The sequence below is a fragment of the Pseudorasbora parva genome, chromosome 12 (assembly GCF_024679245.1).
Source record: "Pseudorasbora parva isolate DD20220531a chromosome 12, ASM2467924v1, whole genome shotgun sequence".
NCBI classification, from domain to species: domain Eukaryota; kingdom Metazoa; phylum Chordata; class Actinopteri; order Cypriniformes; family Gobionidae; genus Pseudorasbora; species Pseudorasbora parva.
Genome location: NC_090183.1, coordinates 13,441,617 through 13,469,558, shown reverse-complemented (window position 1 = coordinate 13,469,558; position 27,942 = coordinate 13,441,617). Strand labels below are relative to the sequence as shown.

Here is a 27,942-nt window from a genome sequence, read left to right as displayed (position 1 = left end):
GTCTAATTAATAAGCATAATAATTTTTTTGAATATTACTACTGTGTATGGTGATATTGAACAGATTCTTTCACTCCAAAACAGACCCAAAAAAAAGTTAGTAGGATCTCAAACCTTGAGTAAAACCCTTTAATTTCTTATTAAAATTAACAGAGCACCCCCGAAATGTACATTTGATAAAAAGGCAAGGCATTTCAGTAATGGCCATTTCAGAAGCTTGATTTTTAAATATTTACCTTTCTTTTGTTTCTAACAATATCTACAGAAGCTCTTGGCCATCTGTACACAGTGATTCATTTGCAAAAATCCATCATCTCTTTTAAAGGTCTGTAAAATTGAGACTATTTACACAGATCTGTACACAAATCCAAACATAGCGCCCTCTGTCTTCCTGGATGACTGCTCTGCTTGTCGCAGATTACCTGAGATTTCAGCGTGAGAACTGCAATCTCCTTCACGTCAGGGCTTGGATGCGCACGCACACCAACAGACATCCGTCTTCTCCACACATGCATTTTGTTCAGAGTCATGCACACTATCTTGTATTTTGTTTCGGGTGAAGGAGGCGGTGACAGACCGGTCTCCTCGCCCTGTGATGGCATACACTTAATGCATTCTTCCACAAGCTCGGGTGCAATAATGCAGAACGACCTGCCTCCATCGCACTCTGTACTTAGCCAAAGGAGTTACATCTACGTTTTGTCCATTGCTTAAGCGGCCTTCATTACAACCACACTATGACACGTACACGCACGCGCACACACACGCTCCAAAGTGTTCCAGGAGATTATAAAAGAAAAGTGAAACTAGGGGAAGCTTGAGGAGTTTGATAAGTTCTCTTGATAAGCTAGTGAAGGACAGTCGGTCCTCCAGGGTAGACGTCACAGAGTCTGCTGGTGTCAGGATTCGCTGAGCTGATGCCGGGGGGCGGGACTGAAGAGAGACGGACAGGCTAATGGAATAATCACTGGTGCGATGAGGATGATGTTCTTTCCCTAGAGAACCTGCATGAAAGACAATGAAGCATGAAGGATATAACTAATAGATGCATTATTCTTAAAAAAAAAAAAGAAAAGAAATTCTGACCGTTATATCAAAGCTACCATGGATCGTGGAAGCGGTTTTATATTATATGTATTTTCTATATTATATCACATCATGTTATTTTGTTTAGTTGTATAATGTTTTGTTTTCAGAATAATGGGAGAACTGCGATCTTATATATAAGTCCATATCCAGAATCAAAAATTAAGGTTAAAGGAATAATATATCTGCCATCTTACTCAAATTGTTAGCAGAAGTATTTCTGTACATTAGGGATTTGGGACAATCATAATGCAGGACTCTGAAATGTATTCTCATTTTTAAAATGTGGCGCTTCTAATCCAGTGTGTGAAGTTCTGTAAACCACTTTAGGCATGTCCCTCAAGCACTCCCTCCTCCTTCTTTTGGTATTTTCCACGGTCCATGAAATCAACCGATGGCTTAAAAGTGCTGATGTGTTTTCCAAGTAGTTTGGGGTATTTTTTTTTAAAGAAATTAATAATTTTATATAACATCGATGCAATAAATAAATTAAAGCCATTAATAAACGTCACAAAAGATCAAAAATCAAGAGAACAGTATTTACTTCAAAAGCCTTTTGTCAATGAATCCAGCAAAAAAAAAAAAAAAAAAAAAATCATGTTTACAACAAAAATATTAAGCAGCACAACGGTTTTTAACAATTGTAAAAATAAATGTTTGCACCAAATCATCATATTAGAATGATTTCTAAAGGGTCATGTGTCACTGAAGACTGGCGTCATGATGTCATCACAAGAATAAACTACATTTTAAAATATATTAAAGGAGAAAAAAATACATTTTTAAACAGTAGTATACTTTCTCTCTGAATATTTTCTCCTCACATACTTAGTTTATTTACTTGTTCCTGTGTTAATGAAATTGAGGTTAATTTTGATGAGTTGCTTTGGCTCTAGAGTAGAAGCATCTCATGTGTGACTTCATTTTAGTACATTTACAAATGGAAAGTGTAAAACCAAAGGAATCTTGGGGAAAATGTGAGTCACAGGGTGCAGTCCTTACCGCTGTAGCCTTTGAATAAGTTGGGTGACCATGACATCTGAGATCCCTGGATATGCCTCCTCGGCCAGAAAAATGGCCTCCCCGAGCTGTTCCAGAACTTCGGGCTTTACCGTCGCTGCTGCAGCCTCTCCCGCCCCTTCCTTCAGCTGAGGACACACACACATCATTTCACATGCAGCTGATGCCTCATCCAAAGCACATTTATTATAGAAGCAAGATCCTTGGAGTAAACTGGCAGTGACAGCAGTAATGAGAGCTTAACCCATAACTTTACTTTAACAAGCTAGGATCACTGACCACTAGGCAAAAAATCTAGGTATGAGTAATTTTATATAACAGTATATAATCACAATATTGATTTATTTATTTTAATTAAACCATTTTTTCTTTTTTTTTTACATATTACATAACCAGAGTATTTCTTCTTGTTTTTGTTGTTGTTGTTGTTGTTGATGTTTTACATATTTCTTTGGGGAAAATATTTGTGTAAAGCCATGGTTTGAAAGATTTTTTGCACCTCTTATAATAAAAAAAGGTCACAGTGCATCTTTAATTAAAATGAAATGTAACATTATTTACCTAATATTCTTATAATACTATTTTATATTAAAATATGATACTTAATATAATACATATTTGTAATAAATATTGAGATATAATAATATGGTGACACGTTACAAAAAGGTTCCATTTGTTAACTATATTAATTAACAAGAACTAACAATAAAAAGTCCTTCTAAAGCATTTATTAATCTCAGCTAATGGTAATATCAACATTTACTAATATATTATAACAAGTTGTAACTGTTAATATTATTTAATTGACCCAAGCAAACATTAACAATGAACCACTGGTTCATTGTTAGTTAACGATGATAAATGCATTAAATAATATTAACATATAAAACCTTCATGTGTAAAGGTACTTACCAGTAACATAATACTATATTTTAGTTAATATAAGAGTTTAGTTAAAACTATTGATTTAATATTACTATACTATTTATAACTATATACCAAACCACACTTCTACTTTTTTCAGCAAAGCTTCACAATGCAGTTTGGAGTCATTTGTTGATTGTAATGTACACTAATATCACTAACTTTAAAATCTTAAAGTCAAGAGTCCAGTTAAGACTACAGTCCACTGCACTCTTATGAAGAGAATGGCAGGAAATGGAAGGATTTGTCCTTGAACGAAGGAGAGGGTGGAACAAATTAGTGTGCAGTCACTTGTCCCTGGGCTTTTTTCCCCCAGCATCCTTCCATTTTCCGCTCTCCGCCTTAAATACCTCATTGCTCCATACTGATTAGTAAGAGGCCTGAGGGAGTGACGGCCACCTTCAAAAGATACTTTTAAGATATAATAAGGCATTCAAGTGGCACTTTTAATCTTCATTCTGATCTTTTATATAGCAGTGGCAAAGCCACAGATATCAAAGTGAGTGGACCTTAGTGAAATAGGGAAATGGGAGCCTAGATAAAGAAAAAGAAAGCAGAATAAAATTTAAAAAGTCTGTTTTCAAAACCAATTATGTTTGGGTCAGTGCCACCGTAGCCAATGTGTGACCTCGCTGCTGGTAAGTACAAATATACTTGGGTCTTTAAACAAATTACAGATTTTAGCATTGACAGTTCCAACTGTGGCAGGGATTAATGTCACTTCCTACCTCGGTTAATACTGGAGTGATGACAGTGGACAGACTCTGGGACAGGGGCCTCTTGTTGGGCTCCTGTGGAAGCATAGGACGTCATATCACACACTGAGATAAAGAACCATTTACTCAACACAACAGTAATGCTGCATTCACACGTCGGGGTATCAGCGTCACCGCTTCTCATTTACTTTGAATGGGTGACGGCATGCGTTGCTGAACTTACTTGCTGGTTCCGCTGCGTTGCGTCACTGCCGTTGTTCATGGCAGAAGTTGAAAAGTTGTACATTTTCTAAGTGCCATGCAGGCATTAAACAATAAGATCAATGCAAAAAACCCTAGCGGAGATGCTAGTCAATTATGATACCGGAAAAGTAATATTATTGCTTTTTTTTTACTATGATGGTCGTGTCAGCACTAAGCTTCAGACTTTGTCAAGTATTGGCACCGTGTGAATGCAGCGTAAGTTGCGGATTTGAGCTGTCACCTACCTCTTCTCCTGTTAGACTGGCTCCGTTCTGCAGCTTTTTGGGGTCTTTCTCTCGGATGGTGAAGATCCAGTCATCACTGCCAAACTCATTCCCACCAGACGCCTGGCCATCCGGTTCTCTGATAATATATATATATATATATATGCATTATAAAAGTATTTTAATGCATTAATGATGCTTGGTCCATTGTATGGCATTATACATACAGGATTTTAAGTAAATTGTTACCCTGTTTTTAATGTGCTTCGGTCACCCAGTTTGTCTTAAATTAGTTTTAATAAATGAAAAGTAAAAAAATAAAATGTTTTCTGTCACTTAAAGGGTTAGTTCACCCAAAAATTAAATTTATGTCATTAATGACTCACCCTAATGTCGTTCCACACCCGTAAGACCTCCGTTCATCTTCAGAACACAGTTTAAGATATTTTATATTTAGCCCGACAGTGTATCTAAGTGTATGCACACTATACTGTCCATGTCCAGAAAGGGAATAAAAACATCATCAGAGTAGTCCATATGTGACATCAGTTAGTTCATTAGAATCTCTTGAAGCATCGAAAATACATTTTGGTCAAAAAATAACAAAAACTTCGACTTTATTCAGCATTGTCTTCTCTTCTGGGTTTGTTTTCAAACCTCAAATAAAGATTCAAAAGCTCATGAATCAGCGGATTGATTCAGATCGCGTGTCAAACTGCTGAAATCACATGACATTGGCGATCCGAATCAATACGCTGATTCAGAACCGTTTGAATCTTTATTTGAGGTTTGAAAACAAACGCGGAAGAGAAGACAATGCTGAATAAAGTCATAGTTTTTGTTATTTTTGGACCAAAATGTTTTTCCAATGCTTCAAGAGATTCTAATTAACTAACTGATGTCACATATGGACTACTCTGATGATGTTTTTATTCCCTTTCTGGACATGGACAGTATAGTGTGCATACACTTCCATACACTCTCAGACTAAATATAAAATATCTTAAACTGTGTTCTGAAGATGAACAGAGGTCTTACGGGTGAGGAACGACATTAGGGTGAGTAATTAATGACATCAATTTATTTTTGTTTTAAAAAATAAATTAACCTTTAAATATGTTACCCATTTCTGAAGACACTGACATAAAACAGCATGTGAATTTTTCTGCTAGTTGATTTAACTCAGGGAGATAGTGTCATTTTTTACTCACCCTCATCTCCTTCCAAAACTCTATGACTTTCTTTATATTTTGTTAAACAAGAGAATATTTTGAGAAATGTCTTTTTTTCTCTCCATATAAATATAAGTAAATGAGATTCAATTTAATTTGGTTCCCAATGCTTATCAAAAGAAAGGAATGCATTCCAGTATGAAAAACACATGAGGGTACGTAAATGATGACAATTATCATTTTTATCATTGTGATTTGAGTGTCGTACGAGTCAGATTCATCAGAGCTTGACTCTGCTCGGGTCTGTTCAGCCTTCCAGCGCTTGTATTTGTCGATGAGTTCCGTCAGATAGGACGTTTTCTTCGCATAGCGCACGATTAGCTTGTGTTTCAGCAACTCTTTGGCTGTCGGTCTCTGGGATGAAGACAAAAACACAAGAGAAAATGGGTTAGAGTAGTCCTTTGAAATTATACTTCAATTTTGATGCAGATACAATTATAGTACAAGCCTTGATAACCATAAAAAGATCATGATCTGACTAGCAGAAATAGAACAAACTGTTTTTCCAGCAGGATCAGTGAACCCGACAGGAGGAAATGACCTCTGGGAATCCTGTACGATCATACTCACAAAACTGGGCTCTTTGTTTAGACAGGCCTCGACAAACTCTTTCAGAGGTTTGCAGTAGTTGCCCTCTAGTGTGGGAGGGTTGTTCTTTGGAATGAGGAACAGAACCTTCATGGGGTGCAGATCAGAGTGGGGCGGCTCTCCTTTAGCCAGCTCAATCGCCGTGATGCCCAATGACCAAATATCAGCCTGGAAAAACGCTAAATGTTTTCATGACCGTTCTACTTCCACATTATCTCAAATCAGAATGAATCATAAGGAAAAAACGAACAAGACGTTACGATCAGGATCAAATACAGAACCAGATGTCTGAGCCTTTGACATGTCTACAGCAACCCTCACCTTTGAGTCATAGGCGGACTGTTTGATGACCTCTGGTGCCATCCAGAAGGGCGTTCCCACGAATGTGTTCCGCTTGATCTGCGTGTCTGTGAGCTGACCGGCAACACCAAAATCTGCCAGCTTCACCTCCCCTTGCTCCGACAACAATACATTTGCAGCTGAAACAAACGAACAAACAAACATACAAACAAACAAGGGAAGGATTGAAAGTGTGTGTTAGTTAGAGTGTACCAAAAACCAGTGAGATGTGTTATCTATGTCAGAAGTTCAAACTGGGAAACCCTTAGGGAGCCTCAAAGGGGTGTTAGGGGTGTTAGGGGGGTCCATGAAAACAGAGAAATGCATTACAAAATGATTTTTTGAGCATTGAACGTTATGGATCATCACATGATCCTTTAGAAATCATTCTAATATGATGATTAATTTTCAAAGTTGGAAACAGTTCTGCTGCTTAATATTTTTTTTTTGTGAATAAATGCAGTTCTTTTGACCCTTTTATTCATCAAATATATTAGGCAGCAGAACTGTTTCCAACATTCATAATAAATCAGAATATTAGAATGATTTCTGAAGGATCATGTGATAGACTGGATGCCACGTGACACTGAAGACTGGAGTAAGCTGAAAATTCAGCTCTGCATCACAGAAATTAAATGATCATTTAAAGTATAATACATTGAAAACCAAATATTTTAAAGGGGGGGTGAAATGCTGTTTCATGCATACTGATCTTTTTACACTGTTAAAGACTTGGAATCCCATACTAAACATAGACAAAGTTTCAAAAGTTAAGGTGGACGTTTGATGGGAGTATTTCTTTGTCAAAAATACTACTTCCGGTTAGTCATAAGTTTCGGCAAGTTTTTTGAGATCATGCGTCCCCTTTGACGTTAACGGGGGCGGAATTTCCTTGTATGGGCCTTACGGACAATTCTACCGGAAGCGCGTGAGAGAGAGCAAGGGAGAGAGCGAAAGCAACAGGCTACGCCCATCAAAGCGCTGGCTTGTAGGATGCTAAACAGGTGATATAACCAGTAGCTACTGACTTACCCACTGATAGGCCGGCGGTCGATCTGTATTAGCACTTTCCTCACGCGACGGGCGAATCACTTTCCTCACAGAGCGACTCACTTTCCTCACGCGGCAGGCGAATCACTTTCCTCACTGAGCGAATCACTTTCCTCACAGAGCGACTCACTTTCCTCACGCGGCAGGCGAATCACTTTCCTCACTGAGCGAATCACTTTCCTCACAGAGCGACTCACTTTCCTCACGCGGCGGGCGAATCACTTTCCTCACTGAGCGAATCACTTTCCTCACAGAGCGAATCACTTTCCTCACAGAGCGAATCACTTTCCTCACAGAGCGAATCACTTTCCTCACAGAGCGAATCACTTTCCTCACAGAGCGAATCACTTTCCTCACAGAGCGAATCACTTTCCTCACAGAGCGAATCACTTTCCTCACAGAGCGAATCACTTTCCTCACAGAGCGAATCACTTTCCTCACAGAGCGAATCACTTTCCTCACAGAGCGAATCACTTTCCTCACAGAGCGAATCACTTTCCTCACAGAGCGAATCACTTTCCTCACGCGGCGGGCGAATCACTTTCCTCACGCGGCGGGCGAATCACTTTCCTCACGCGGCGGGCGAATCACTTTCCTCACGCGGCGGGCGAATCACTTTCCTCACGCGGCGGGCGAATCACTTTCCTCACGCGGCGGGCGAATCACTTTCCTCACGCGGCGGGCGAATCACTTTCCTCACAGAGCGAATCACTTTCCTCACAGAGCGACTCACTTTCCTCACAGAGCGACTCACTTTCCTCACAGAGCGACTCACTTTCCTCACTGCAGCGCGCTGCTGCACACGTCATTATTTAGCTCCGCTCACACGACACGCCCCCACCCGCTCGGCTTTTTTCGGAAAGACTCGGAACAGCGCATCTTTCTTATATAATTATAAAAAAAATAAAGACTTTTCGGAGATATGCAGGATGCAATGCTACTCTATAGGTACTCAAGATTGACATGACACTGACTGAAACTGAGTGTTTCACCCCCCCTTTAAATTGTAATAATATATCATAATATTTTAAAAAAATATGTATTTTTGCTCAAATAAATGCAGGCTTGATGAGCAGAAAAAACTTCTTTCAAAAACATTACAAATAGTAATGTGTCCAAACTTTTGGCCTGTACTGTATGTATGATTATGGCATAGCTTTCTGGCCACCCAATTAGACTATAGAGTAATGATTAAAAAAAACACAAACGCTTGATCCGTAGATAAAATAACTGATGAAAACATATTTTGAAAACCTAAACAAAATTTGCACTGCAAAAAACAGCAATGATATTTAACTTTTAATGCTGATAAAGCCTAAGCCTGGCATGGCCTACAGTGGGGGAAAAATGCACAATACTGTTCCAATAAACCACATTGAAACTAGGCTCTCTCCTATTATTAAGTTTTTATTTTATTTAATGAAGGTTATAAACCGAACTTTATAGTGATATTTCAGAGCTTACTTAAATACTTTTAGCGGTTAGCCGCAAATTTCCTCTGAGCGAAGACGAAGCAGTGTTTCTGATATCAGTGAGCGAGGAGTGTATTGGGGAGTGTATTGTATAAAATATCTTAATTTGTGTTTCGAAGAAGAACGAAGGTCTTATGGATTTGGAACAACATAAGGGTAAGTAATTAATAACAGAATTTTCCTTTTGGCATATAGTTGTGTGTGTGTGTGGGGGGGGGGGTCTCATATACTGTCAAATTAAAATAATTTTAAAGAGCACCTATTATGCCCCTTTTTACAAGATGTAATAGAAGTCTCAGGAGTGTGTCTGTGAAGTTTCATATCAACATTCCTAACAGATCATTTAATATGACATTTTGAAAATAATTGTTGTGATTAAGCTGTTTGAGCTGTTTTGTGTGTGTCTCCTTTAAATGCAAATGAGCTGCTGCTCTCCACTACAGAGGGCAGAGCATTCACCTGATTGAAAACTGAAACCAGAACATCTGTTTGGCTTTGATCATTTTCAACCAATGACATTCATAATTCTGGTCACATGCCCAGAGACTCTGCCATTACATAAAACTACAAATTGCTGGTGCTCATTAACATAATATTTTCCCTAGCAACAGTGAATAGCAGAGGTAGAAACTGACTCCCTTGTCTCAGTACTCTTGTATTTTGTGCTATCTGATAAACACCATTGCGAATTTTAAAAAAAGCGAACAGCTGTTTGAAAACAAGTTGACTCTGTTTGACTTCCTTTCTTTGTGTCAGAAACAGAAAGTTTCATAGCACCTTATGTACTGGACTAAAAGGGATATATGCTGTATTTCTGCTTTCCCATAAATGCCACCTACTGTTGAATAATGAATTAGCATTTTTTATTTAGACTATCCTCCGCTTTGTATGTATTGGTCTAAACAGACAAATCACAAATACAAATATTGGACTGAATTGTGTTTTTGACTGCAATACTATGCAAAAAAACAGACAATATTCATGAACATGAAGCCGTACAACTGATAATGTATACCTGCTAATAATAACTATTCTATGTACCTTGCAAAGTAAGCAAACCCAGACAAATCATCCACAGAAGTGTTTCTTGAAGAAACCTGGAAATTGTGCCCTAGTGGACTGATACAAATCCTGACTCCAAAAACTTGCAGAGGAGATCTGAACTTGAAATTTCACCCTGCTCTTTCATTTTTGTGTGCAATATGCATTAGATGGTCATGCCTTCTAAGGTCAAGATGACCTCGATTCGCACATTCATACCTTTGATGTCTCTGTGGATCTTTTTCTCAGAGTGTAGATACTCCAGGCCTTTCAAGATCTCTCTCAGGATGGTGGCGATCTGCGTTTCGTCCAGAGCGCCAGGCTCCAGCTGAAAGAGAATAATGATCAAACACAAGCCTAGTCGATCATGACAACAACAAAAAACACAAAGATTTAGACTTTAAGTGGACACATATTTAAGTGAAAAATGAGGGATTAGAAGACATTATAAACATTACCAAATTTATAAGATACATAAATCAATGTAAAGCTGCATTAGTCTCTAGAAAAAAGTCCTATTTCATACCAAATCCAGTGCAGATCCACCGCCTAAATACTCCATGATGATCCATAATTTTGTGTCCTATTGCAAGAGAAAGATATGGAGAGAGGAATTCGTGAAATTAGGCATCAAAAGGCAAGAAAAATCTATCAACCCTCAAACAAACTACTTTTCCAGAGTCTGGGCATTTGCTAGTGAGAGGGTAGCTGTGTAATCCTAATCTCTCCTTTAATTTGGGATTAGCTAGACTGAGAGAGAGTGAAGAGTGAAAATTGGGTTACATACCTCCCACCTCACATGACGAGCTCAAAGAGTGAGAGAGCATGAGCTTTGTGTGTGTGTGTGTGTGTGTGTGTGTGTGTGTGTGTGTGTGTGTGTGTGTGTGTGTGTGTGTGTGTGTGTGTGTGTGTGTGTGTGTGTACACTGAAAATGAAGAAGCACGAAGAGCACCTTTAAAATATAAACTTCATTTATTGCACCTAATGGTTCACCACAGCAGAGCTACAAAGTTCTGTGTTCTTTTTTTATCTTTGCTTGTGTACCTATCAGGTATTTTTTTCACCTGAAAATAATTGATGGTCTTCTGTGCACTGCAGCACTGGCATGTTGATCAAAAAATAAATGCACAAATTACTTGAAAATGATTTGGTGCACATTATGCAAACACCATTTATATGTTACAAATATGAATGATACCATAAAGGAATAGTTCACCCAAAAAATTATGAGTAACAAAATACTGTTTGGTTTCTGACACAAGCCAATCGTTTCGTGTCTTAAGACATCAATGTGTCGTCACAAGCTGCTTTGTTTAATATGTATTTGTATGTCTATGTGTTTTTTACTATCATAGAAATACAGCAAATTGGCATACATTATACGAGCAGCGGTTGTAAATATCTTAATTTGTGTTCTACTGAAGAAACAAACACACCTACATATTGGATGCCCTAGGGGTAAGCAGATAAACATCAAATTTTCCTTTTTGGGTAAACTATCCGTTTAAATTTTGTGGCTTGTTGAGGAGAGGTGTGCTGGATCGGATCTTTTTTCCCCTCGTTTCAAGAAATATCTGCACACTAGGGATGCAACAATGCTATTAGTCCACGATTCAATACATACCTCAGTTTTTGTTTTTGTTTTTTACCATTCTATTCTTAGGCAACAGGAATAGAAAGAGGTTAAGGAGAATTATTTTGATTGCAATACTCTTTATTTATTTTACTTAAAAGACTTGCAAAACCTTACTTAAACTTAGAATTATACTTAAAAACCCTTGTACACATTCCTAGCATATTGAATAATATAAAATAAATATATATATGAAGATTTACAGTGACAGATCAGAGCTGTCCAGCAGCATTTAAGTATGAATTTGAAAGAATAAATGTAAAATTGAAACACTTCAATATAAAATGTACATTGATTAAAAGCTACTGTATTAACGTTTTTTTTTTTTTATTCAAAAGCAGCGAGTGATTTTTTCTGTCTTTTGTTTTATTAACATAAGAGGTGAACTGTCCCTTTAAGGACAAGTGTTCACGACCTGCTCACATCTCAAATACAGACAGACGCAGATTTCACTTTCACTTTAAACATGACTGAGGGTGTATTTAACATTATTAGCGCACTAAGATTACTTAGTCCAGTAATCACGTGTGTTTGACAGGCTTTTAGTGTGCGCGCGTTTAGCACATGTAAAACAGTGCATAAGCAAGCAAATTAAATGTTTAACTGACAAGGCTTTAAACACATGCGAATAATTAACTTTCTTGATTGTAAATAACTATGACCTGTGAGTATAACACTCTGACGGCAGAATTTCAGCATTCAAACACCTCCTAACTTTAGTTTAGTGCATATGAGAGAAATATTCCACATATAATGTATAATATTCGCAATTCAAAGCACGTATTGAACCTTGAATGACATACCAAACGGTTCAATATAATATTGAGAATTGTGGCATCCCTACTGCGTACACGTCACGAAATCATTGAAACCGACTCAAAGCGATGTATTATACATGCCTGGCCAGTGTGTGGAACTGTAATTCTGCCACAGAAATACACCAAAAAACGGAGAAGAAGAGTTGTGGGCTAGAAGGGGTACAGCAGTGGAAGGAGGTGAGGCAAAAAAAAAAAAAAAAAAAAAAAAACGCACAATAAAATGACAATAAATAAATTTGCTACTTACCAGATGTGTTTTATTAACGCCTACACCTACCCCCACACTAAACATACCCTTACAATAATGCAAGTACAGTAATTAAATGACGCACTATTGAATACTGTGCCCGTAGCTGTATCCTTTCTAGTCTTTTGCGTGTGGGACGTGGCGTGATGACATCACCGTTTCTTAAAATATACGGATTGGCTGTACACATGAAAACGCGAGGGTGCCGTTTTCAGATTTATCCACATTGGGACCCGGTTTTAAAAAATATATAGTTTTCATTCTCCCAAAAGGCTGGATCCGTGTGGACAAAATGCTGATATGGTACAAAATGTATATCTATACAGCTAAATGTGTCTCCGTGTGGACGGGGCTTAAGTGATCCATCTTATGATTTTTACTGGGTGGATAAAAAAACAAAAAATCTCAATCTTACAGTGAAGGAAGGATCCACACCATATACATCATCTTAGTAGATAGATTTAAATCAAAAATGTCCTCGCTCACTCTGAACAATCAGGCTTTTCAATGTTTTGTTGTGAAACAACAGCATAAAACAAACAAAAATTAAAGGTGTCATGAACTGGCTTTTTTATTTTGTTATACTTTTGTCCGAGGTCAACTAATGATGTTCGTGTGTTTTTTACATTCAAAAACATCATAACTAAAAAGTAATAGGCTATTTTCTACACTAGTTTTGAGGCTCTATCCTGAACACTGGATTTTGATGAGTGTGACGTACTGGAGACTTGGAAGTAAATGTCCACGGCTAGGATTGGATAAGATTTGCATATTTAATGAGCTATTTAAGCATATTTAAAAACTCAACAAACTCGCGTTTGGAGGAGAAAGAATGCAAAGTTGCACCATACCTACTGTGAAGCATTGGGGTGAAAACATCATGCTTTGGGGCTGTTTTTCTGCAAAGGGACCAAGACGACTGATCTGTGTAAAGGAAAACGCCCAGCGACAGCCCCAAAACATCACTGCTCTAGAGCAGATCTGCATGGAGGAACTACCAGCAACAGTGTGTAAAAACCTTGTGGCGACTTACAGAAAACGCTTGACCTCTGTCATTGCCAACAAAGGGTATATAACAAAGTATTGACATTAACTTTTGTTATTGACCAAATACTTATGTTCCACCATAATTTGCAAATAAATTCTTGAAAAATCAGACACTGATTTTCTGGATTTTTTTCCATATTCTGTCTCTCATAGTTGGAGTGTACATATGATGACAATTGCAGGCCTCTCTCATCTGTTTACGTGGGTGAACTTGAACAATTGGTGGCTGACTTAATACTTTTTTTGCCCCACTGCAACTTGCCGTTTTAAATTTCCATGGCCAAAATTAAATGTGTTTGTGACAGGCTCAAGTTGGTCACGCAGATGAGACGCGTTGACCAACAAAAAGCAGAAGGTTTTAAAACGGCTTAAAAGCAGATTCTGTGTTCTTCACACATCAATACACTCCTGACAATTTGACAATAGACACTGGACTTTGCCCGAGAAAATCTGATAAAATGTTGCTAATGTGACCACACTTATGAAGGAAAAGAGCTCTTTTCACACGTGACAGTAAAAATACACCTAGCAACCACCCAGAACATCTAAGCAATCACCCAGGATAACTTGCCAACATCCTAAACCACTCAGAACAACTTAGCAATGGATTAGCAAACACTGCGAGAGTTAATTAACAGTGAGTTTTGCACAGGCAAGAAAATGTACCTATTCGAACCTGTTATTCCACTTCCTGTTCATCGTAACAGATCTTCAAAGTAATAACTGATGCTACGGGCTGTTTCTCTCTTCCAAAAATACATGCTGTATATTCCCCCAGGCCGAAATTACAGCTGCTGTGTGCTGTCTGTGTTTCTCTCTCTCTCTCTCTCATAGGCTAGCAGCTTTAAACACACAACAGATAGTATGATTCCTGTGGTTCCTTTTAACTTGAACATGAAGTGAACAGCTATTTTTCTTCCATTTGTGTCACTTGGGCTAATGCTGCCTTAATGTGCCTTTGAAATTATCGTAAATATGTGTTTCCTAGTTGACAATTCAAAATGAATGCCCTCTCCAGTCGCATTTACCACTGAGAAGCTCAGGGATCATTTTGATATCCAATCTAACATCCCAAGATGGGCGTGCCACAAGCTTTAAACATGGCGGAGTGGAGAATGATCATTGCTGTGACTGGTATTCTTTTTCTTACCCCATTGGCAGATTCTTTTGCTTGCTTCATTTTGATTTGATTTTCCAGAAAACAATCTCTCGTCATTTTACTTATCTAGTAAATTCATCTAACCTAGAAGTCTAGACGCACCCTAGCAGCAGCAAATCTAATCTGCCGCGAGTGTCGTCTAGCAACTCTCAATACCCTTCTGAGCTTTAAAACCCAAACTCTGGTCGGACCAATCACATCGTGTATAGAGTCGGTGGGCGGGGCTTAATGACGGCCAAGTTGCGCTTGCGTGCTTCTAGTAAACACAGAAACTGGTGAACGGCGGTCTTTCGAATCAGCTTTGACCGCGACTCTGGAAGACTTGGAGTTAAGCTTTTCTCTGAGAAAAGAACGGCACTGAAGTCATTCTTAAGAAGGGAAGATGTGTTCTGAGTTTTTCCCAACAGGATACGGCGAAAAGTTTAATCTTTCAACTAGCTCTGCTTCACCTTAATTGCTCTGGTTGGTGTAGCGCTATCCTATCGCGTGCAGAGGGAGTTTGTAAGACGACCGTTTATCCCGCCCCTCGGATTGAGCCCTGTCAATGGTGAGTTTCCAGACCAAACATCTTGATGTGGGTCTGGCTTGTCAGGCTAAAATACATCTTGATTTAAGACTTTAGATATTTAGACTAGAAACAAGACAAAAATACTGAGTAAGAAGCAAGTTGTCTTGTCGTTAAAGTAGTGCATATTTACAATTCTGAATAATCATTTGAAGTGTATTGTATGTTTTACTCACAGCTCCAACAACAAAGCACTTGAATGCAAAAAGTTTCTAATCACAACTTCAGAAGTGCGAAGTGGGAAATTTTCAATAGCATGCGAAAGCAGCATAATTGTGCTCGAGTCTAATGTTGACAAATCACACAATAAATGGGCCATCAAAGATTATGAGCATAATAGTGAATGCGGTGGTCGAGGAGAGAGAGTGAGACAAAAAGTCTGAAATGGTTGCAAGGCTGATTTACGAACACCCACACAAGCTAGTTTTACACTTCACAGTGGGAAGTGGACTGCCGTCTGACAGCACGCCAAATAGTAATAACTAAGGCCATCGGTGTGAGCCGTGTAATATTGATCTGTCTGAAATCTACATCAACCGAAAAATGTGCACAAATGTGGTATGATGGTTATTACTTTCTAACAGCTTTGCATACAACATTTGCCAAGTTCAAACCTATATGAAAAGGGGGAAATCTATTTTCCTGATTTAGCCAACTATGAAGGTACACCGTGAAACAAAATCTCATCAACTTCTCATAAATTTGAACATGAACCAAAAAAAAAGTTAACCTAAAATAGTTTTTTCTGCATCAATCTCCAAATAGAGTTGCCATTTTTTCAAACTAGCAGTAGTAATACGGTAACAAAAAATGTGCTTTTAATGTGATTTTCTCTCCTTTGTTCTTTGATTAATATGACAGTTTAAGAGCTTATGCACGGATCCAATAGGGCTGAACGATATGAACAAAATTTCATATCTCGATTTTCATGCCAGATATCTCGATATCGATACAATACGAGATGACTACGTGTTTGGTGAAAACCAAGCATTTCTAAGAAAAATAAAAAGATTTAATCCTACATTTAAAAAAATTTGTGTCAGAAAATGTATTGTTTTTAAGCCTTTCGCACGTACGATCACACAGGTGTAATCAGTCTAGGCTGGTCCCTGGAGCATATGATCAAGTCCATTACATGATCAACTGCTAAATTCAAATGTTGAGTTTAGCCAGAGACAGGCGCGCTCAGAGCTGTCATATCACAACTTTTCAGTGTTTTCAACCACCTACTGTTTATTTTAGGTTTCAAACATATAAATTCACATAAGTACTAAAAAACAATTCATTTAGAGTTTGTAAAATACACACTGATGTCTATGGAAGAAGTAATAATAATCCTTTCCATTATAATTCGACATGTTTTATTCATATTAGATACACATTGTGTAAGTAGCTTTAATGTTTACTCTATTCTATTCCCAGTTTACCAGCCACTTACTTTTAAGTATTTCGGGAGAAGTGGATGAATTCATGTGTTATTCATGTCAATATAGAGGTTGTAAATCCAACAGATCCGATTCTCTGAACTGCGTCTGCGGCACAAACTAAAACGGCGGCGCCCATCACGCATACAGCTCAACTAACGCCATCGTTATAAAGGTGTTTAAAAAACAATATACTTCCACTTGCATGTATTTGACAATCGAAATATCAGATATTTCATGCCATAGCTAACACATTTGTGAATATTCTGAATAAAAAAGGAAAAATGATAAAAAAAGATCCTCATTCATTCAGCGCTGTTGCTGCTGTCACGTGACAAGCAATGACGCGTCACCATGGGCGCGTCAGCATATCGCAATAGGACTTGGACCGTGGACGTTGTGATACTTTTATTCACCATATCCGAGTGAACAATGACAGCTGTTTAAACAGACCTTGGGCATGAGCTTCTTTATAAACTGACCTTTTCTTTTTTTTAAATCTAGAACTTCTCAGAGACTTGTCAAATTGTTCCCATTAAGATTCAGCCATCCAGAACACTCTTGTCTAATCATTTACTGCCCAGCCTCCAAGTTGCTCATTCTACCAATTTTTCTATTTCGCTAATTTCAGATGAACCTTTTTCTTTAAACGTCTGCCTACAAGACCCAGTCTGCTTTTCACGGTTTCAGATGAAACTGGTGTTTGGCATATACTATTGAACAAAGCTGCCAGTGAGGACCTGAAGGGTGTCTGTTTCTCAGACTAGACACTCTGTTGTCCTCTTGTATCTGTGCATCTGGGACATCTACTTTCTGCCTTGTTTAAATCCAGTATGCGGTCTTGATTCAAGACGGTATTGTATACTCACAGATGGAAAAGCCTTCATCTCTCAAAAGAACAATTGACTGATGAGTTTCTAGAGGAAGCTGTTTCTTTGAAGCCAAAATTGGACTACAGAAATGTCAGTATACTGGCATCTCTTCAGCAACAGAAAAAAAAAGACATTGTGCTGTGAATTCCGTACTTCATTAAGTAGCACAGCTGTTTTCAACTGTGGTAAGATAACAAAAAAAAGCTTTCTTCAGCACCAAATTAGAGTACTGAAATGACTTCTTGAGGATGCGGTAGATATGTTTTCTTATAAACTGGAATCATGGGGCTGTCATCACAGAAGCTAAATAGGTCACCCAAAAATGAAAATTATGTTATCAATTACTTACTCTCATGTCATTCCAAACCCATATCAAATTCACATTATATATGGTAAACAGCAGCTCAACCATGCGTCTCGCGCATCAAGCAAGCACAATGTTTATATGTGAATAAAAGCCAAAGTTAAACCGGTGCGATCATGACTCCTCAGAAGGATTGGATTAAACTGCTCGATTCATATGGATGTCTTTATGAACTTTTTTAAAAGTGCCCTAGAATGAGTTGAAACAATATGTTAAATTGTTCTCCGATATCTACATAGAGGGTATATGTGGCTTATTTAAGGGCAAAAATTGTCCAGATAGTTTTACAGATCCATTTACAACCCCATAAATTGTCTCTAGGATGTAATGCTCTGTTTTTGCCTTATTTGGAAGAGTCATGAATGTCAGAGCTCTGCTCTGATTGGCTTATTTCAGCAGCTCACAGCACACAGCAGTTCAGTTGCTCAGCAAAGGAGCTCGTGAGTCCTGACAGTCCACAGACCGACTGAATGACACTTTAAGCAGAACATTTCAAATGGAGATTGCTAAAATGCAGCCTACTTGTGTGCGAGAGCGAGAGAGAATATGGTTGCCAGATTGTTTAGGTAAAACACCAGAGAGTATTCATGTTCTTTTCACAGAAAAGCTCTGATTGGAGATTTAAATTAAATTAGATTTAAATTCTTTCCCTCTGACAAAACCAAAACCAGCATTTTTTGTTCAAGTTTTAATTTTTTAAAGAACATTTTAGACTCGTCTTTTTTCGTCAACGATATTGCATGTTTATATAGCGTTAGTTACAATGTAGGTTACGCAGTGACTGTGATGTACTCTGAAAAACAAGCATGCAAAAACATCATACGTAAGTTCTCAAAAATAGAAATATATACACACTATTTAGTTTTGTATGGTACTTGGAGTTTCCTGTTGTTACTGTACTAGCATCTTGCGTTATCTAGACAATGCTGTCTCTCTAAGAAACTGTCAATTTAATCAGAAATCGTTTAAACAGTCAAATAAGGGGATAAATCACTACTTACTGCTTGCAGGAATATAGTTGTAATTGCCCCTTTCTTCAGTTTAAGAGGCTGAGTTAAGCTTGCTTGAAATGGGCCGAACAAACAAGCGATTTTGAATTAAATTGTTGTGGTAACCGATTATAATAAACATCAACCATGACTACATATCCTTCCCATAGATAAAAAATGTTAAATTCCTCACGTCCCCTGCACAGTCTGGAACATGATGTGTGTCCATGAGAGCTGCCTTTTTTGCTTTCCTCGAGAGTCGCTTGTTTACCTGCAGTCCCGATGATTCAGCTTCGTCAGTTCCGCCTGACAATGAACATGTCCGGACATATGCAAATGTTGAGGGCATACATATTAATGATCCCCAGCAATTGCGTTGCATGTGTCGTTATGTTGAGAATCACTTATTTTTCTGTTTTTTTTTCATGCACGAGATTTACATAAAACGTAGGAGGCAATAGTGTTTGAGACCCACAGTATGTGATGTCCGTGTACTGAACTCTTATTATTTTTACTATGGCAAGGTTAATTCATTTTTCATTCTAGGGCACCTTTAAGTGTCAATGTTTTGCTGGAATGGATTTCATTCTCTTAGGTTTCATTAAATATCTTTTTTAATTTTAAAGATGAACAGAAAACTTTAGGGTTTGGAACGACATGAGGGTGAGCAATAGATGACAGAATGTTCAATTTTGGGTGAACTAACCCTATAATTCTGCTTTGGCGAACAGAACTATTCATTATTTTCAAAGCCATAAAAAGGCGTTTCCACTGTCTGGCCCAATGCAGGCGTGCTAGAGCTGGCCAGGACCAGTCGCATTTCCACTATCGCTTCCGGGGCTTCCTCGGGGGGAACGGCCAGGGTTTTTTTGCCCAATGAATACCTTTGTTCAAAGCGGGCCAGCTCAGGATTAAAGAGTGGTTTCAAACAAAGGTGAAGTTTGGAGATAGCAACACAGTGGATGATTTCATATACAAGCTAACATCAGCATTAAAATACTTTTAAAATTATTTTAAGCTCAAAACTCATTTTCAGAGCAGAGAGTGTTTGAAATAACTTCTGTTTAGGATTCAATGTAGATTATGATTACCATAAAAGGCAGACCAGACAACTCATATAGGCTATCACAGGCATGTATTTATTTTATCTGTCAGTTCTTTTCATCTCTTTATACCGGACTGTCTGATATCCCATTTTAGCTCTGCATATGTCAAAATAAAGCACGTCCAGTTTTTAGGTAGCTTCCTGTTTCCCTGACTGAAAATATAACTGTATTGGGACTGTCACTGAAGAGAGTGCTCCCTCAGGTCGTATTTTTGGTGGAAATTTTGTAGAAATTATCAGTTTCTTTCTAAATGTGGTGTAAACATACTGTCCTGTGACAACAAATAAACAGAAACAGATACAACTGAGGCCATCCTTAAAAATATTTTGGTTTGCAGTAACAGTAAAAAAGAAAAAAAAAAGTCTTTTTTTTTTTTTTTCAAACTTTAATGTAAAAAAAAAAGTACATTTTTGGTGATGGTGATTACGTAGGTATGAATTTAAACAACAACCTGGCTCGCACTGGCCGTCAGCGGAAAAGCGGCTAAGGAAGCACTGTGGTGCAGACCAAGTAGAATTCTGTTAACGCAGAAGATTTCACTGTGCCCGATTTCGAGCCCTTATTCATCATGGCTGACATCACTGGTGTCATATGGTTTGGCTACTTACCTTTAAGTAGGAACCGTAGTATTTGGTGACAAAGGGACTGTCGCACTGGCTCAACACTGTGATTTCCTGCTGAATGTCTTCGATCTCATCTTCAGCTTCCTCCAGATCGATGATCTTGATGGCCACCACTTTCTGCGTGCGATTGTCGATGCCCTTGAATACCTCTCCGAACGAACCCTTACCGATTCTCTCCAGCTTGGTGAACAACTCCTCGGGATCTGCTTTTAAATTCTGTTATGAAAAAAACAAATCTGATTCAGTATAGGTCTTCTCCTTGGCTTTGCTTTGTGCAGTTTAAACAATTAAGTAATTTATGTAGTAACATTAAAATCCCATGAAGTGATGTTTTAGGGTAAGATTTCCTCACAGAAAAGAGTCTTGGGCCATCTAGTCACAGCCATCATTACATAAAGGCTTCCAAATGATGAAAGTAGATAGTGTTTGGTATTTTACAGCAATCCAAGTAAACAAGAGGATAATCATTACTTAAAATGATCTCAATGCATCAATGAAATGGTTAAAAATACTGCAATGCGACTTCTGATCGGTCTGAAGATGGGCTCTTATAACACAAAGTTTGGTTTGACTTTGAAATGCTATGAAGCAGGACCAGAATATGTTTGACGAGTAAAGCACATCTGGTTGGGACCAAAGTTCCCAGAGTTCTCAGCCATGACCCTGAACATCTCAGACCCCTGAGGCCTTCTTAAAGGAAACAGAGAGAGCTACAAACAGCGGCGACATTATTAGCATTAGGCAGCTCGCTCGGGAGTCCACTGTGGTTAAACTCAGCAGCACTTGAATAAATACCAGCAGATCTAGCCGAGGAACCCAGTTAACCTCGGTTCAGCTCTTGCACACTAACTTAAGCCTCCAAAACCAGTTCCAAACATCACCACCACTTCATCAAGATCATTCAAATAAAAAGCAAAACAAGCCATGCTAGACTATCACTCAATGTGACCTGAATTCAAGACAATCCCGAACTGCTGCCGTGCACATCCTCTGAGCTCGCAAAAATTCACGACCTTAAAATCCTCCAAATCTCTTTCGCTAGCATAAACTCTAAACCTACCGAGTGCAGTCATACTGCCACCGAACACAAGAGCAGAACAGCTTGTCCAGCGCAGTATCAGAGGCGCTGCGGGTGGTACACGCAGGCAGGATTTCATGGGGACCTCATAAAAGTGTGAAATCCAGTTAAATGGATGACGACAGAGCCCGTCGTTCACAGCATTAGAGCACCAAACATTCAAGATGAAAGAGAGCAGATTTTGCCCACAGCCTAAAGGACATTATTCTAATGCCCTGTACCTCAGGGTGCCATGGATTATCAAGGAAATCTGTTTAGGGAAATCTTTACCATGATGTGATAGAAGGCTGAAAGCAAAGGCTGATTACACCTCTAGCAAAGATTTAAAGTGATGTTTTCCATTTCATCTCATTTTCCAATTCAAGCGGTTTCGCTACAGGACCAAATTTTACATCTTGACCGAATACAGTACCAAATACTGTTTATCATTCAAAACAGTTTTTAAAATCATACACTTAATAGTGTGCAAATTAGAATAATTCCCAATAATTTGCTAAATTAAGCATATGTTGGATAGGAAAACTGACAATGCCGTTTTTTAAATGTGGCTTGAATTGTATGGGTATTATTAAACTCATTTATCATTCAAAAGTTTTTTTTGTGTGTGTTGAAAACACCAATACTTTTGTTCAGCAAGGGCATATTAAATTGATCAAAAGTTGCAGTAAATACATTTGTAATGTTAAAAAAGATTTGATTTTTAAATAAATGCTGTTCTTTTGAATTTTCTATTTATCAAAGAGTCCTAAAAAAATCTCTCTCTTCACATACATAAAAATATTAAAGGGATAGTTCAAACAAAAATAAAAAATTAAAATTACCCCATTATTTACGCACCCTATAACCATCCTAGGTGTATATGGCATTCTTCTTTCAGACAAATACAATCAGAGTTACATAAAAAAAATGAATAAGAAAAAACTACATTCAACTTACTGAAAAAATGTAAATGACATCAGTAATAAGAGGCATTACAATTTTGTAAGCTGAATACGGAAGGCAGTCTGGGGAAAGCTAGATATTTTACTCTATAAAATTTTAAATATGGATTTTTTTTATATGGACAATATTTCACATTACTACTGATTTTACTGTATTTTTGATCAAATTAGCACAGCCTTTGTGAGCAGAGAGACTTAAAAACGTTTTAAAGGTGTCGAACTGGCTTTAAAAATTATACTGTTGTCTGAGGTCCACTAATGACATTCGTCTGGTTTTTACATTCAAAAACATCATAACTAATAAGTAATAGACTATTTTCTACACTGGTTTTGAGGCTCTCTCCTGAACACTGGGTTTTGATGGGCGTGCCGCACTGGAGACTTGGAAGTAAACGCCCACGGCTAGGATTGGTTAAGATTTGCATATTTAATGAACTTCAGGTCCCTGTCAGTTCACATGAGGGAGGCGAGAGATTGCTGTGAAAGAGGCACCCCGAATGATTTTTTCGACCACAGGACTCGTTAATGTCTTTATCAAACAAACACTGATTTATTTGTCATCCACCCGCAATTGATTGGACTATTATTTTGACATTACACATAGCCCGCACGAATGGTCGATAGAAGCGTGAACTGCGCGTACACGTGCACACACACGCCACCCTTCAAATGTCAAGTCGAGAGAGACAACAGCACAGATCAAACGAAATATTATGAGATTGATCTCCCTGCCGGGCTTTGCGAGCCCTGGCCCATACGTGTCTGAGTCCAGCGTGCGAAAGGTATGTTTCTGTTAGACACGTACACATAAGCAAAAAGATCTATAATAATGCAATACTATTACATATAAAAACATGTTTTACTCACAAAAGTGTGTTGCACCATTCCTGTCGGATGCAAACCCAGCAGACCGGAGATTTGTTTACAAACGATCCCGCAGTGAACTGAAGTGAATATGTCTTCCCCACGTGAGCTGGAACTTCATTAAAAATAAAGTTCAACCACACATTCCTAATATTAGGATCCGAAGGAAGCTTACACAGCGACTGTGTTCTTCCACAACCAGGAATAGCGCAATGTCTGGCTATCTTCCTCGCATGTTAAAGGGTTAGTTCACCCAAAAATGAAATTAATGTCATTAATGACTCACTCTAATGTCGTTCCTCACCCGTAAGACCTCCGTTCATCTTCAGAACACAGTTTAAGATATTTTATATTTTAGTCCCAGACCATATGCAGTCTATGCACACTTTACTGTCCATGCCCAGAAAGAGAATAAAAACATCATCAAAACATCAGATGGATAATTAGAATCTCTTGAAGCATCGAAAATACATTTTGGTCCAAAAACTACGACTTTATTCAGCATTGTCTTTTCTTCCGTGTTCTTCAAATAAAGATTCAAACAGCCATGAATCAGTGAATCGATCAAGGATTTGGATCGCCAATGTCACGTGGTTTCAGCAGTTTGGATTGCGTGTCGAACCGCCAAACTGCTGAAATCATATGACATTGGCGATCTGAATCATATTTTTATTTTTTATATGATATTTTTGGACCAAAATGTATTTTCGATGCTTCAAGAGATACTAATTAACCATCTGATGTCACATATGGACTACTTTGATGATGTTTTTAGTAGCTTTCTGGACATGGACAGTAAAGTGTGCATAGACTGCATATGCTCTGGGACTAAAATATAAAATATCTTTAACTATGTTCCGAAGATGAACGGAGGTCTTACGGGTGTGGAAAGACATTAGGGTGTGTCATTAATGACATCAATTTAATTTTTGGGTAAACTAACCCTTTAATTGTTGTTGGCTAGTTCTAGCTGATAACCTTCATGAGTCGGTGGGTGGGGCTACTGGATTAGACGTTCTGTAGAGGTGTTTCGTAGGACTATCTATGACGTAAGAATGAAGCACCAGATCATTTTCTGGGCCTGTTGTCTATAAAAGCTTTTCTTAGGGAATTTTCAATAAAATACCATGGAGTTTAATTGGGCACATGGCTATGACCTTTTTTTTTTTGTTGCCATTTTTTCATACACCAGCTGAGGACCCATGTTTCATACAAACACACAGATTAACCAATTACAGCACAATGTGCCACGTATCTCAAAGGATGACAAAACCTTTTATGAAATGAGGCCAGTGAACAGTAGTCACTGCGATAAATGATGCATGCTGACAAGCATCTCGGAGACCGATAGCCAATCTGCGCACTGTCAACTAGTGATGCCATCCTATGAACAAAAACCATAGAGACACACACAAATTGATTTTCTCAGACACAGACCATTTTCGCACATCTTTCCCCAAAGCGCACACACCCACAGAGGAGCCCTTTAATGCATCACTCAGAGATTCATTAGCTGTCATCTACACATCCCATCATGAAGATGATGAAGGCTTTGCTCCCTGATTCAGCCCTAATGCTGATTGCTCGCCTACACTCCCAGCTGATCTCCGTAATCCTGATCCCGATACACGCTGACAGGTGTAACAGCCAACAAATTCTTTTAGAAGGCCACGTCATCTCTTGGCTCTCATCTACGTTTGTGTTTTAAAGAGCTGGAAACTCCATATGAGGTGTGTTAAAGCCAGGTCAGAGCATGCTGGAGTCAGAAATATTCCTAATGGATGACCACCACAACTCCTTTGTGACCCATTAGGAAATACTAGATAATGAATGCCTATTCCATCACTAAGCTTTCAGATCTGTTGACTTGTAGCCATCTTTGTGGATGTCTGTCACCTCCTACATAATTCCAGTTTTCCTCTTCATACACTGAATCTTTAAAAGATTGAAGTTCTCAGCCAAAAAATGGCTTCTTGCATCTTCAACCTAAATAAACGAGAAGCCATTTCAACTATTTGGGATGGCAGATTGAGCTCCGGTCCTGAGGGCAGACCAGTCATATGGCCCAGCATGAATAGAGACCCAACCAAGTGACCCAGTTATGATGGTTACTCTCAGGAGACATCTCTCCATCCTTCATCACCCTCTTTCCTTTTGTCTCTAGCCTTTCACTACATGCTTTCCTTTCTTTCATGGATTGGAGAAGAACAGAATTACTTTTTCACTGTCCCACTTCACATACAATCTTGGTACAATTCAGTTTCATAAAGGATGTCCCAGAAAGGGTTCTAATGCTCTCTAGAGGACTAGAACATCAACATTTTAATATTTAATGGAGAGGCTTTCTAAATTGTTGTCCTCCCAGCTTAGTTGATGATGAAGTACTCAAAGCCTCTTCTGTTAAGCATCACAGTTGCTGTGCTTTTCCATAAATATCTGAAATAAACCAAACTTAGTCAGGCCACCTCCAGTCCATTTCTACAGGGTTTTTTAAAACCCAATTAATCGACATTTAAATAAAATGGCAAAACAAATCGCATCTAACTTAACATTTCTTTGTGTGTGTGTGTGTGTGTGTGTGTGCGTGTGTGTGCGTGTGTGTTTAAAACACAAAATCAATCATAAGTTGCCCAAGAATATTTGTGGCAATTAGACAACAATACAATGTATGAGTCAAAATTTTAGATTTTTCTTTTATGCCAAAAATCATTAGGATATAAAGTAAAGATCATGTTCCATTCAGATATTTTGTACATTTCCTAATGTTAATATATCAAATGTATTATTAGTAGTAATGTGTGTTGTTAATGACTTCATTTTCAATTTTTAGACCAGATATTTTAGATTTAGAGATTTTTTTGCACCCTCAGATTCCAGATTTTCAGTCAGTCGTATCTCGGCCAAATATTGTCATATCCTAACAAACCATACATCAATGGAAATCTTATTTCAGCTTTTATATGATGTATGAAAAATCATGACTGGTTTTGTGGTACAGAGTCATATACGTGTGTGTAATATATTTTATTAATCGCTTGACAGTGCGCACACACACAGACAGACAGACATATATATATACATACATACATATATACACACATATACATACACACATTATATATATATATATATATATATATATATATATATATATATATATATATATATATATATATATACACATATATATATATATAACATGAATGTATATGTACATTTTAATATATGCTTTTTTTAATTTTAGAATGGGGTCCCTCATTGACGATCACATCTCAGGGTCTGTGTGTAGCATTGATTGAAAACATCCGAACTACTACATGAGGGGCTTGGCCAGACTATCACCTCATCCTCATCTTGCATGCACAAATCAATGAGACAAAAACAAACAAAAAAACACTCACATTGAATAAGTTCATGCTCAACACATTACACAAAAAGGCTGTCAGATTTTTTATCTTCAGCAACTTATGAGTGAGTAGAAACTCGCTTACTCAGATACAGTGAGGGACAAATACACCTATGTTGCTTCATGTGACCTAAAGGAGACTATAAACAATGATTTGTGTATCTTACCTGCATCCCAGGCAGACTGCCCTGCACTGGAGAATGAGCCATGGCGTCACTTTAACCACTAAAACTGGCCAACAAGTCAGCAAAAAACACTGTTTCCGGAAAAAACAAATACTGCTAATGCACCCCTGGATCCCGTTCGCCAGAGTTTTAATGCGGTCTTAGATGTTTTACAGCAGGTAAATGGAGTAAAGAGCATCCACGGGTGGGCAGAAAGTGCATTTGAAAGATGACTGGCGTGAAAACCTCTCATCCACTTCCGCAGCTTTAATGAGAACTGCTGCTCTTCATCGCGGAAATCACCGCAAACTCCACACAAAACAGCGTCAAGCGGACTGATCTGCGAGTTTCAGTCGATGTTGCGCACGATCTGGCGTTGGAACGCTCTTTTGATCCCTCCTGAAGTGGGTTTTGGAGGCTCATGCAGGCCAGAACGCTAGTCAAGAGTTGATGGTCCTCTTTGCGCAAACGGATTTCCAAAACATAGCGCAAAAACATGCGCACGTTTCCGTAAAAATGCCCCGGTATCGGCTTCTAAAACAGATGCACGGAACATGAACTATATGGCTGACTGATCGACGGGGTGGGTGGTGAAAATCCCGACTTGTTTGAACTGAAGAAATGATGTTGACATCCTCACTTCACTTCCCAGCTGGCCGCCATCTTGTCCGTGCTGTCATCGGGACATCAGGGCGGATCCGGACGCGT

At 38.3% G+C, this 27,942-nt stretch overlaps 1 protein-coding gene across 1 annotated transcript; it reads right to left on the bottom strand.

Moving 5' to 3' along the window:
- Positions 1 to 114: 114 nt before the first annotated feature.
- stk24b (serine/threonine kinase 24b (STE20 homolog, yeast)) lies at positions 115 to 27,942 on the bottom strand. Its single transcript, XM_067459224.1, has 11 exons — positions 27,238 to 27,942; positions 20,767 to 20,997; positions 10,461 to 10,517; positions 10,154 to 10,262; positions 6,354 to 6,511; positions 6,015 to 6,200; positions 5,653 to 5,798; positions 4,234 to 4,351; positions 3,758 to 3,820; positions 2,088 to 2,233; positions 115 to 1,003 (listed from the first exon to the last, which is right to left on the bottom strand). Exons 1-11 carry the CDS (start codon positions 27,277 to 27,279, stop codon positions 964 to 966), a joined length of 1,296 nt encoding a protein of 431 aa, XP_067315325.1. The 5' UTR covers positions 27,280 to 27,942; the 3' UTR covers positions 115 to 963.